Here is a 13,408-nt window from a genome sequence, read left to right on the forward strand (position 1 = left end):
AGATAAACCTGGCCCTACATATGCGCACAGCTGCTGGCCACGGCCCAAGGTTCTCCCGAAGCCTGAACCTCGCCACCAGTTTCACACTAGAATTATTAAAGTGCCTACTCTGTGCCTGCACTTGTGAAGTGAGAGCTCTCTACCCCCCACCCAGTGATCACCCATTCCCTCCGCCTTCTGCTCACCATGCAGCTGGGACAGGCCTCTCCTCTCAACCCCAAGAGGCTATCTATAGTCCTCCCTGGAGCCCGACCAAGCGGGCAGGCCGTGCATGCACCCTCCTTGCTCTGCACACAGGTGCCAACCCCATGGTGGGTCTGGGCCAAGGCCCCTGCGGGAGGAAGCGAGCTTTCAGTGAGGCTGTTTCCCACGAGAACACAGAACTGTAAACCAAAGGGGATATAATAAGCAACCTCGCCCCGCTGGCTGTGGATGGGCTTGGTGTTCTTTTCGGAGCATGTGCTATTTATGTTGTAAACTGATCTGCCCTTCTCTCTAGGGACTCCTCCTGAGGACTACCTAAAGGCTCAGGCCTCTCCTGGGACCTCAGACACTTCATTTTTTGGCTACCTAGCCCTTATGCATGGCCACAAGGACTGATGGCAACCCCAGCAAAGGGCTGGGCACTGGTCTCCAGCCAGAGCGGCTGGGGAACCTGTTCCTGTCCCCATCCCCATGTGGTGGGCCCTGCCTACCTGCTTGTCCTGCAGGTCGGAGGAGAGCTCATAGCTCTCAGAGAGGGACCGCGAGCGCTTGATGGCCTCCTCCTCGGCCTGCTTGCGCAGGATGGAGGTCGAGTGCTGCAGTTTGGGTCTCCGCGTGCGCTGCTGCTGCCCTGGTGGCCCCGAGTACAGCCCATAGGCGCCCACCGATGTGTGGTCGTAGCGGTCGGGGCTCAGGCTGGAGGCTGGTACCAGGGGGCCCTGGTGGTAGGCCGATGGACTGTCCAGCGACGTGCCAGTCTCGCTGCTGGGGGCCTCGCCCTCCACGCTGCAGGGAACAGAGAGACGACAGAGGTCTCCTTTGAGTGCGAGCCCAGACCCCAGAGTCCGACAGGGAGCCAGGGACAAGAGGCAGCCCCACAGTGTCCCCACCACTGCCCCCTGGCATTTGACACACTTTGCTGGTTGATTTTGCCTACTGTCCGTCTCCTATGTGAGAAGGTCTGATACCAGATTTCGAGCCTCCAGAACAGTGAGAAGACAACTGTCTGTTACTGAGGCCACCCGGACTGTGGTCCTTGTTATGGCAGGCTTGGGAATGAACAGGGTTATACATACATTTTTTCTAAAACTTAAAGCCAGTCTGCAGAGAAAGAACTAATTCCCCTTTTCCAGGTGGGGAAGCTAAGGCCTATAGAAGTACAGGGACCTGTGGTCCCACAGGTAGGGAGCAGGTGAGCTGAGATCAAAGCCCAACTTGGTGGGACTCCAGGCCGGGGGCGGGGGATGGTGGGTGCACCCACACCCCTCTACCTTGCTGCCCCTTGTTCCCAAGATGCAGATACGTCCCTCTCAACGTCCCAACAGCCAGACTGGGGGACAGAGAGGGATTGGCTGGCTTACTCATCCCAACTCGGGAACTCAGAGAACAAACACTGGTTCCTGCTGCAGACTGCTTTTTAGTACAGGGCAGTGAGGCAAGGTAGTTTATCACATGGCTTCTAGTAGCCTCTCTGGTCAAGCCTTGCCATTTCCCTGCCCCTGCAGGATATCACTCAACTTCACAGACTCTCTGATTTCTGGGGCCAGGGCAGGGGTCTCTCTGGAAGGGCCCCAGCAGAGAGAAGGGAACACAGCATCCCTTCCCAGGCTGCGGTCCTTCCTCAATGGTCCTGTCTTCAGGCCAGTGGGAATACCCTGCATAGACAGCTGTGGGGCCAACTGGTCTACCCCCTGCTCAGCTTGGCTTCCACTGTCACGTCCTGAGGCCTGGCAGGGCTGCTCTATTGAGTATAAAATGTGACTGTTCACTGACTCCTGGGGGAGACAGACTCACAGTGGGGGCAGAGGGAAGTAGCCTGCCCTTTAGTTCCAATTCTGCCCCGAGCCAGGGATAGGCTGCAAATCCCTGCACTTGCTTTCCAACTTGTAGTTCAAGAATAGTACAGGACTTCCGCACCACCAACTGGATCTGGCCTCCAAGGACATGCAGTGGGTGTCCTGTGACAAAGGCCATCCCATCCTGCTCTCCAGACGCTAAAGTATGACAAAGGTCTTTCCTTGGGGAAGAACTCTGGGTGCTTTGCCTTGATTTGGTTGTGAATCAGGGTGGGTCACCCACTTAAAGGCCTGTCTCCCTGTCCATTATCCACATGGGATGGACTAGATGCTTTTAAGGTATCAGAGGAATACCACCCTTCAAGACTCTTCTGACATCACGGTTACCCAGGAGCAGTTATCCTTTGGGCCCTGGGTCTATGTGACAGGGGTGGTGGGAGGGGAACACCAGCAGAACTTAACATTTTCCCATTCTTTTGATAAACCTTTGAACAGCATTTCACAATAAACACTTGGTGGCTTTATCAGTGGTTGTACGGAAGAGAGAGGGAATCCCCCTGTCAGACCTGTAGGTGGTTGATCCCAAACTTAGGGAGGAGCGAGCCCCATCTATGGACAGGGGACCCAAGGCCTTTGCCTTTGCTCTGGCTCCACATGCCTCCCTGCCTCACCTTTTCTGTGTGGTCTGTGAGCATCTCACAAGGAGGTATTTCCACACACACATCCCCCATACTGGAAATGCTTTAGTCAGGGGCAGAGTCTGTTTTTCTAAGCAAGAGGCTGACAGGAAACAAAATCTCATCCTTGAAGACAAGCAGCTGGGGCTCTGCTCAGAAGGTTTTTAAATAGTCTCGTAAGCCCGGTTTACAGACACACACGGAGCCCAAGGGGCAGTCTCCATGCCTGCACGGCATGGAGCAGAGAGCCCTTCCATGCCTTGTGGTGGCTTTGTCAGGGAGTGGTGGGCAGGTCACCATGCTGCCCTGACATGCCCCAGGGTAAAGAAGCAGTGTCCACCTCTCATGTCTGGAAGATTCAGCCCTTTACACCTAGGCCTCGCTCCCTGGGCCTCAAAGTTACCATGATCAGGCAAAGGAACTTTCTTTCTGACAGCGGTGGAGATGGGGCAGGGGTCATTCTGTGAACTGGAGAGGCTATCATCATTCTCTGGGAGCTGTGGTTTGGGACAGAAGGGACTGAGGAAAGAGAAGAAGGTGACAAACTACTGGACTCAAGGGCAGTATGTTGCTTGGTAGTGGGGAAGCGCCCGGCTGCCCCGAAGGTTGGGGTCACTCACAGGCAGTATGTCAGTGTGGGTTGTGACATGACAGGGATGTAGGTGGCTGGTAGGAGGCAAGCACTTTCTGGGGCTGTGCCAGTCCAGGATTCTTGCCCTGGGCATTACCTGACTCCCAAATGTCTTAAGCCAGCAGGTTCTAGAACATGCTAGGAAGTGAGGGCCAAGGCTTACCTTATAGCTAAGGGAAGGGGTCTGACAGTCACCTGCAGCCTTTGTACTCACCATAATTCCAACTCCACCAAGTCCCACCAGGTGGGACTGTCACCAAGTCCCACCTCCTCTCCCCCATCAGCCCTACCTTCCACACACACCTAGGCTCTGCCCACTTCTCAGCAGATGGTCCAGGTCACCATCATTGCTCCCTGGATTATCACAACAGCCTCACAATAGCAGTGGTCCCCCTACTCTTCCCCACGGCTGCTGCGGTGACTCAGATAAAACATAAGATCAAGTGCCATCCCTGGTCCCTTCATGCTTAGAAGGAGCTGTCCTTGCAATGTCCTTGAATGCCTGATCTCAGCTGCTCTCATCTTGGCTCCTTACCCCCTTGGCTCATTCTGACTTCCTGACTCACCGGCTTCCTTTCTCTCTGCTCAAAGGAATCAGCCATGCTCCTGCCTCAGGGCCTTTGCACTGGCTGTTCTTTCTGTCTGGAACACTCTTCCCCAGATCTCTGCTATCACCAGATTTAAAATCACAGCTCCCTCCCCACCAGGATTCCTGTCTCTTTCTTTGTTTTTTTTTTTTTAAATCTTGGATGATGATCACCACTTCAAAACACATAACGTATATAGTGTGTTTTTTGCTTTGTTGTCTATCTCCCATATCAGTAGATAAGATTTACCAGGTTGGAGGTAACTTCTCTTACTGATGTTCCCCAAGGGCCACCACCTGTGCCCAGCTAACAGTGCTAAGTAAATATTTGTCAAATAAGTAAAGGCATCCCCCCCCCCCCCCCCATTCCTGCTGTGTGCTGGGTCCTGGAACAGTTTTGTTTTGGTTTGGTTTGTTTTTTTACATCATCCTTGTCAGACCTCCTAGGTACCCCAAACCAAACTCATGATCTTTCTCCATCATCACGCAGTGACCAAAGCCAAGATCCTGGGTGTCACTACTTCAGTACCTCCCCTGCAGCCAACTCGCACCCCTGCCCCATGTAATCTGTCACCAAGTCCTATTGAATCTACGTGAACGGTATCCCCTTGATGTGTACAATGAGGCTGCCCTTGTGCCCCACCAAATCATAACCAACCTCAGACCACCCTGATCAGAGAAGTGGCCAGGCCATCCTACTGCCCCACAATGAACACTGCCCTGTAATACACGAGTGGACAAAAGAAAGCACAGCATGAATGCTTGTATGGAGCTTAGGAACCCACCTTGAGCCAGAGAATAATCAGAAACTACATACTATGAGACATGAAAAGAAAATCTTTTCTTCATTTGAGCTAAACTGGTTAACAGAAAGATCATTTTTTTCAAGTGAAAATAAGTATGGGGAGTGATAGTCTAAGTTGGTTCAACTTTTTCAGAGTACTAGCCAGAAACAGTTATCAAATCCACTTGGTTTGGAAGGTGCTCCAGGAGAGCCCATAACGATGCTACACTTGCAGCAACAGCCAGAAACCCAAGGCCCCTCCGTCCCAGTTAGTACTCAGCTCTGTGCCTAGTTCCTTCCTGGCAGAGCATGAACGGGACAGTCCTCTTCCCCCTCCCCCTCCTCACAGTAGATCACACACCCCATAGGCCTCTGCTTTATATGATGTCCAATGCCTGACCCAGCAGGGATTTGGGGGTCAGGGAACCAGCAGGCCCAGCCCAGGTCTTTCCCATCCCCCATGCTGCCACCCGAGCTTCCCGCAACCAGCAGCCCACCTTAATGCTGCGTCTTCACCACAGTGATTTCCCAACCGGAGCTCAATGTCTCATCACCTGGGTCAGCTCCCTTGGGGAAGCTTCCTCCACAACCTGTGTCCATCAGCCAGGCCCGAAGACTCTGTGGTGGGTCCTACACTAGACAATGGCATTCGTGATCTCTCGCAGCCCCCTGGGCCATATGCAAATCAGGGAGTGGGGTAGACACCTGTTCCAAGTGCCTGACAGGCTCTGACAGTTTAGAGTCTCTGGAACATTCTACGACAGTTAGGTGGCTACTGCCCAGCACTCTCAGAAGATGCTCCTGGTCTAGTAATCCCTCTTCTGGATATTCACGCTAAGGAAATGAGCCAATCTGCAGAGAGGTAAATACAAGGAATTTCACTGCAGTATTGTTTCTAATTATAAACATTTGGAAATAATCTAAATGCCCGTCAACAGGGATTGACTTAAATTACTTATATAGCCATATAATGGAAACAATGTCAAGCTTGGGGGAAGATCGGTTTGATGACTGTTCTTTCAAAAAAGACAAGATTTTTTTGGCTGACCATAAGTTTAACATGAGCTGATGCTGTGATGCAGCTGGGAAGCCAGTCACTGACATGAATTAATACAAAGCCAGAAGTGAACACAGCCCTGCGGTCTGCTACAGGTGTCAGATCAGAGGACCACGTCTGGGTGCTGCCCCGACAGTCTAGAGCCTCAGAGTGCAGATCACAAACCTGGGCCACTTGGATTGCCCCACTTTCGTCTGCCTATGGTAGACATTGCTAATTGATCACAGACTCCCTCCTGAAGATCTTCCAACACAGTGCTCCACGTGACTGACCCCAGCAGGCGCCTGACATGAACTCTACTTGCCAACCCCAAATTACAGTATGCCAGAAATAAACGTCCAGGTCTGGAAACCACCTCTCACCAAAAGCTTGGACTGGTTGGCTAGGAGAAAAGCAGCCAGAAGGGAGAGATGATGCCTATCATCAAGCCTCTGGCAGGCTGAAAACAGGAGGATGGAGCAGATCTCCCTGGACAGAACTATGACCAAGGTCACCCAACGAGAGAAAGCGTGCTCTCACGTGGTGAGGGCTGCTAAAGAGGTGCTGAGGTCTCTGTCACTGGAGGTGTGCAAGCTGTAGCAAGTCAGACACCTGTCTGAAATACAGCAAAAGGACTCCTACACTGGCTAGAAGCTGCTATGGACTGTCTGGATCTGTACCCCCACCCTGGGCCTCCCCACTGCCCTTCACTTGTATTTCTCCATCTCTGGGGGACCACACCCTGGTCCCAGCTCAAATCCTGCTTCCTGCACATGGCCAGCCCCAGTGCCGTGCAGCCCCCATTCCCATGCTGTCACAGTGTAATTATCTAGAGAAAGAGTGTGGGGTCTCCCCAGCCCACCTGGAGTCCTGCTCCATGAGGGCTTGCTCGCTGAAAGCCCTGGCCTCCAGCATACACAAGGACCCGAGACTGGCTCCTTCCGGAGAAGAAGCACCCCATGTGCCCAACGGGGCTCCAAAGGTGGGCCTGGCCCAGCGCGGCTCTCCAGGTGATAGCTGGAACTACACGTGGATGTGTCCCCTGCCCTCCCCTGCTGGCCCAGGGACACAGAGCCCTGAGTCTCTGGAAAGTGACTCCAGCCTTCTCCTCCTCCCCTTCTCTGGTTTTCCCAACATGCCTTCCTCTAGGGGAGGCTGGTGGGTGTGATTTTTATGTGGGGAAATGGCTGGATCACTGCAGAACAGCCCCCAGAGTGCCTGACTGCCCGAGGACAATGAGAAGCACTTAAGAAGGGAGAGAACACATTTTGAAAAGTTCCCCTCTTCCCTCGCAACACCCCTGTGCCTTTCTGCCAAGTTGAAGGGCTGGATGGGCTCCTTGCTGCAGCCTGGGTTCTGCTACTCACCAGCTGTGTGACCAGGGGCAGGAACACTTCTATGCCTCAGTTTCCCTTCCTGTAAAATGGAGGCAGAGTCCCGCCTTCATGCGACCGCTATGAGAGTTCACACAACTCTTATAGCGGAAGGGCAGCAGCTCCCCAGATTTTAAGGACACAGATGAAGTCCTTAAAAGACTGCTTGGCTCATAAAACGCACTTTCTAATTGCTGTCTCCGGTTATTCCTTGACTGACAGGGCCCAACCCACAAGTCCAGGCAGCTAGAGGTTGGGGGCAGACAGGCCCAGTGTGCAAGCCAGGGTCACCCGCCTGTCTGCTACAGGGCCTCTCTCCGTGAGGACGGCCGCCTCCGGCCATGGGCCATAGTCACTGGTGATGACGCCCTGGGGAGGGTAGGAGAGTCCCAGAAAGGGCCCTGGGCCCCATGGCCCAGATGCCACGTCCTGACTCTAGCTGGGGAGTGAGTTAGGGCCAGGGGGCCTCAGCCACTCGGGCCACGGATGTCTCTAATTATGGCCTGTGAAGTCATGAATGACCTCAAGAAAAAAGAGGAAGAGACAAGGGGGCATGGGGGAAGCAGGGACCCTCTGTTAGGGGGCTGGCTGTTCACCCTAACATCAATGAGACAGATGGTGGTACCAGCTAATGTCTATAGAGCTCAGCAGTCTTCTAAGTGTCATACATAACTCATTGAGTCCTCTAAACCACCCTACAGGCTCCGAGAGGAGGTTACTTAACCCCAAGGTTCTAGGGCTAGAACTCAGGCATTGTGGCTTGAGCCTGCACATTTACTCACTGTGTTTATGCGCCTTAGTCACTCACACACACCAGGTAGGTTAGCAGCAGTAACCCTCCTTTGTAAATCTGTTGGGTACAGGTGCTGTGTTGAGTGCTTAAACGTGGCCTACAGCCCAACTACCATCCCTGGGAGCTAGGAGGGAGCTGTGCCCTCAGAGCTTGGGGCTCAGTGAAGTTATCGGTCCAAGGTCACCTGTGCAGGAAAGCAGGGCTGGGACTTGACCCCAAGTGGATGTCTCGGCTACCCAGCTGCATAGAGGAAAAGCATGCAGTTGACACACATCCAGAGCCTTGATCCACACTGATTGCTGGCAATCTGCATGGGCCAAAGCCAAATAGCCTCTGAAATATGGACACCACTCATGCCTCCAGGCCCTGTGGCCTCCCCTACACCCCGCTTTCAGGGTTTCTGATTTCCAGAAAGGGAGTCTAGACAGAGCAGGGACAATTAATTCCCAGCTCTCATATGCACAGCTGTGGGGCTTCTACAGTTCTTTGCTGCAGGCCATATTAACTGATGTCTATCACCTGGGCCAGGGAAGGGGACAGTTTTGCTCTGTTCCAGGTCCTCAGGTAGGGATGCAGACAGACTAGGGCAGGGTCTGGGGAGGAGGTGAGGGTGGGAAGGAAGAGGAGTCAATGTCCTCTGAGCAAGAGGAGGGAAGGTTCAGCTGGAGAAACGCAGCCTCGGGGGCTGCCTCTGCAGGGCCTCATTCTAGGGCAATGGAGGCAGGCAGGTCTGTGGAACCAGAGGCAGGGTGAAGGCAGCCTGAGAGCTTTAGGGAAGTAGAGGTTTTTAGCAGTTCAGCTACTGGGGAAGGGGCTATTTTAGGGGGAAGTGCAGGTATTTCAGTGGGCTCTAGAAAACCAGCCTTCTGGGACTGCTGTGGCTCAGGGTGCGTCACCACTCAAGTATACTCAGCCACCGTGCCACATGGGAGCCCTTGCACAAACCACATCCACGTATTTAATCCCTGCAATGATCCCATTGAGGAGACTCAGGATTTGTGGCTTGCCCAAGATTGCAGAGCTTGGGGCAGAGCCCGACTCAGCTGTGTGACCTTCTCCTAGTCCTTCCCACCAGAGTCCCCGGGCCAGGAGGTAGCCCTGCAAGGAGCAGAGTACAAAGACACAGAAGGGTGCACTGCAAGGGAAGAGTGGATGTATAAAGGGACACACAGCCGGTATGGCCCAGCAAGAAGGGGACAGAGAAGACTTCTAGAGGGAAATTAGGGATGCTGTTCCTAAATAAGCAGGCTATCTGCACCCTCTTCCCTCGTCAGGAAAGGCAGTAGCTCCCCAGATACCTAAAGCCTTACAGGCTGGACCACACCTGGTAAGTGGTTCTTGGGAAGAGAGATGCCTGGCTAGTGACCGAGGAGGCTTATGAACTCCCAGGAACACTCCAAAGTTCTGTCCCTCCTGGGGTGAGTTGCTGGGCACCACCTAGACCGAGGCCTGGCAATGCGGGGTGTCTCTCCTGGGGGGCAGGTTTGGGATGAACGGGATCCAGAAGAAAGGGTCCTCAGGAGGAGCGGTGACCAGGAAGGGATGTGCTCCTAGCCTGCAGAGCCAGTGGAAGTTCTAGGAGAGGCCATGAGAAAGAGTCCAGGGAGGCACACATGCAGGCACAGATGTTGAGCCCCATGCTCAGAGCCTCCAGACACTGCCAAAGCCTGGGATGGAGGGGCCAGGGAAGGCTGGAGCCCTTGCAGGAACTGAAAAGATTCAAGGTGTGAGTCCACATGAGGCGCACATGCTCAACATGACTTCTGGCAGGTTAACCAGGAGCACCATATCTAAATTGAGGAGGTGATGGGCTTTCTGGACAACCTAAGAAGTACCCCAGAAGGGCTGGGTGGGAGTGGGGAGGGGAATCAAGTGGGTTCTTGCTTTAACTAGTTACCAAATTTGCTTTAATGAGGATATACGGTAGTCACAAGAGCACCAAATAAACCCAAACAACGTCCAACTGCCCAGCACTACCCCTTCGATGACTAGTAGACCTCTCAAAGGCAGGCTCAAAATGGAGCTCCTGTGCTCCCCCAACCTCAGCTGAGAGCAACTCTATCCTTCCAGTTGCTGGGGCCAAAACTCTGAGAGTAGCTCCTGGCAAGTCCCTACTTCCCATCTGTCAGCAAATCTAGCCGCTCCACCTTCAAAACAGAGGCATCTGACCAGTTGGCCTGCCCCCTGCCACAGCCTGGTTTGCATTGCTCTCACCTGTTCCCCGTGTCGCTGCCACAGTCTCTCTCTGGGGCTCCCCTGGCCTCCCCACTGCACCATTCCGCCCTTTTCCATGCAGCAGCTGGGATCCTATTAAAACACAACTCTGATCAAGTCTGTCCTCTGCTCCTCCCTCACTGGGATTTAGAGCCCAAATCCTCAGAGTGACCCAGAAGCCTATTCTTCCTGCTACCCCCTCCTCCATGCTCCCTTGGGCACCACACCCCAGCCCCACTGTTACTCTTTCCTCCTGGCACACTCCTACCTCAGGACATTTGCACACGCCTTTCCCTTTGCCTGTGTCTCTTCTCTCAAATGTCTACCTGGTTTCCTCCCTCACCTTTTACATCTTGCCTCATTTAAAAGCCACACCCTGATCCTGGCCCTCCCTTATGCTTCCCTGCTTCATTTCTCTCTGTAGCGCTCCACGGCACGACCACACCCCTGTACATGGGGGAGGTCACTGTCTGGATGTCAGGCCTGAGAACTGGGGCTTCCCCACTGGAATAGGGAACTAGGTTCTGTTAAAACATAAGACGCCGTTACTTCACTCAGTGAACATGTACTGAATGCAAACCAGGGGCCAGGCCCCTGCTGGGCACTGTGAGTGTGGCAGTGAACAAACAGACATAGCCCTGTCCTCGTGCGCACACTGCGGGATACAAGTGATTAATGATGGCTTGTGTTCAGGGCAGCAACGGAGGAAGGGTCTGGTGCTGCAGGATGGTGAGCAGAGCCCGTGTCCTGCTGCCAGGGGTGGGGAGGCTTCCTGGGAGGCCTGCACCCTCAGCCAGGACCCGAGGAGGAGCGCCGTGTGGCAGTAAGGGGTGGAGCGGAGCGGGCGGTGGTGGGTGTCCACAGTGTACACAAGGGACGGAGCAGCTCAGCCTGGCATGTGTGGGGTGGGGGCAGGGGGAGGGGGCAGGCAGGACCAGCACTTGCAGGCAGTGAGCAGAGAGGACAGAAGGAGCATCCTGGTGGTGGTGCCTGGGGCACGGTATGCAGCTAGGTGAAGACGCCTGGGGGAGGGATGAGGGGAAGGGCAGGAGTCCTCAGGGTCCTGATGCCAAGTTGGGGAAGCCAGAACCACCGAGAAGCTGAAGCAGCAGAGAGGAGGGACACGACGACACAAGGTTGGCGCAAGGCGGGGCCAGAAGTCAGGCTGTGGCAGGTTGAGGAAAGGGCCTGGCACGGAAGAAGCCTTCAGAGATGGTGGCCGAGAAGACAGCAGGATTGGGATGGGAGCTGAAGGGGGTTGGGGGCTGCAAGTAACACTGGTTTTAAAGCTGGGACAGACCTGGGCACATCCGAATGGTGACAGAAGAGGGGCACCATGGGAGGAGCTACTAGAAGGAAAGGGCACTGGGCACGGGCTGGGGTCATTGAGATTCAGGCTGGCAGGAGAGGATGTGGCCAGCTGGGGCCCCTCCTCTGGGGCCTCACTGTTCCCTGAGGGTCAGTGGGCGGCGGGGGGGTGGGTAGCGGCTTGCCTGACCCCTCCCACCAGTAAGCTGGGGCTTAGGCAGGGCCAATTTCAGGAACCCACAGCCCCTACTACTGAGCCCTGCTCTCCATCCCCAGGTCTCTTGGCTTCTGCGACCCTCAGACATCTCAAGTGGCCCCTGAGTCTAGAGCAGCTGCTCCCAGAGAAACCCTGCCGTGGGTGCCCAGCTGCCTCTCTGCTGACTGCCCTCTGACATCCAGGGGGAGGGCCCTGGCCAAACCCCCTCCTGCTAACTTGCCACCCCAAGGCCTGCCCTGCCGAGGCCTGCCTTGCTGAGGCCGCCAAGATCTGGCCCAGAAGCCCCTCCCAGCCACAGCATTATCTCTAATTAGCCAGCACCGAGACCTCCAGAAGTGGCTTTTATATACGTACAAAAATATAGGACTCTGAACAATGAATTTCTCAAAGCAGGAGGCTATTTTTAGAGCTATGCTAACTGAACCAACATCCAGCATTCCCCCAGCTTGTCAGCGGCTCCTGGCGGGGTGGGCAGGTGGCACGAGGAAAGGCAGGCACGGTGGGGTCTTCTTAGGCTGCTCGAGCACAGCAGGAAGGAAGGGGGCCATTTCACAAGGCCCTGCTCCCTGCCCTCTGGTCCCGAGCACCCTGCACAGCACTGCCGGGCACCTTCCATCCCAAAGCTGTGATGGTGTGAGTGACGGGGAGGATCTTCCGTCCCAGCTTCCCTGAGCCTCAATTTCTCACCTGCCTGGGGTCAGGGGAAGGCCATTGCTTTGAGGCGGCATGGTGGACTTGAGACGGTGTCCGGCAAGGAACCCTGCGGACGGCCAATGCCCTGCCTAATTAGAATTATCCAGGAGGGGCCTCGGCTGCATTCTTGGGGCTCGCTCTCATCAGCGCACAGAGGGAGGGAGAAAAGTCCGCTGTCCCGTGAAGCCAGCACATGCAGCCAAGCCCTTGGCCTGTCCTGTCAACATGTTTTCCAAGCCCTGGGGAGGTGATGGCTCCAGTCTCCCCAGCCCAGACCTCGCTCCTGAACATAAAGAACATCTGTCTGCCTGCCTGCCTGCTGGAGATGGGCTGTATTGTCCCACTGCTCTGCTAGTGAGTCACTCCCATCAAAATAGCCTCGAGGACCAGAGTGGGCTTTGGAGATTACAGTTCAGGGTCCTGGAGACAGGGAGGGGTTGGAGGGCCGCCCCGTGAATCTGCGAGCAGATCACTCGGGAATGATCATGACTCTGGGGGCTTGGCTGTGCATAAACACGGTGCCCTGTGCAGGGCCGGGGGGGCCCTTGTGGTGTGTGGGTGCCTGTGCAGGTGTCCCCTGGAGCTCAGAGCATGGCAAATGGGGGGTGGGTTGGGCCGGGGTCACCCTGGCAGGAGGGAAGGAAAAGAGGTGTTCTAGATCTATAGGTGCCACCACCACTGCCTGTCATGTTGAACTCTTGGTTCTCTTCACAGCACATCTTGCTGACCGCCTTGATTTCCATTTGTTGTGATCTGTAAGTCCGTCTCTGACCGGGTGAAAGTAGGCTCTGGAAGGGTGGGGGTGTGGCTGCTTGTGCTGCTTCTGTGTCTTATCAGGCATCCCCATTGCCTCAAACAGGGCTTGGTGCAAGCAGATATCAGTATTTGTTGGGTGAATAAATGAATGAACAAAGGAATGAATGAGTGATGCAGCCAGTGACTAAGGAGCTCACACACACCTGGGAAGCAGCAGCTCTCAGTTGTTCATGCATTCAACAAATACAGGGAACTCTGTGCCAGACAGCCATGGCTGTCTTACCTTCTCCCCTGGATCAGGAGCCATAGGACTGAACCCCTGTGGATTTCCTCTCAGATC

General features: G+C 54.8%; 1 protein-coding gene across 17 annotated transcripts in view; it reads right to left on the bottom strand.

Moving 5' to 3' along the window:
* The window catches only part of IQSEC1 (IQ motif and Sec7 domain ArfGEF 1), a 376,147-nt gene that overhangs the window by 43,262 nt on the left and 319,477 nt on the right, over positions 1-13,408 (bottom strand). For all 17 annotated transcript variants that reach the window (XM_072720184.1, XM_072720185.1, XM_072720192.1 and 14 more), the window contains one exon: positions 696-990. In XM_072720184.1, coding sequence (XP_072576285.1) covers positions 696-990 — 295 coding nt within the window. The remainder of the gene's footprint in view (positions 1-695; positions 991-13,408) is intronic.

The sequence above is a fragment of the Vulpes vulpes genome, chromosome 9, assembly GCF_048418805.1.
Source record: "Vulpes vulpes isolate BD-2025 chromosome 9, VulVul3, whole genome shotgun sequence".
Lineage (NCBI taxonomy): Eukaryota > Metazoa > Chordata > Mammalia > Carnivora > Canidae > Vulpes > Vulpes vulpes.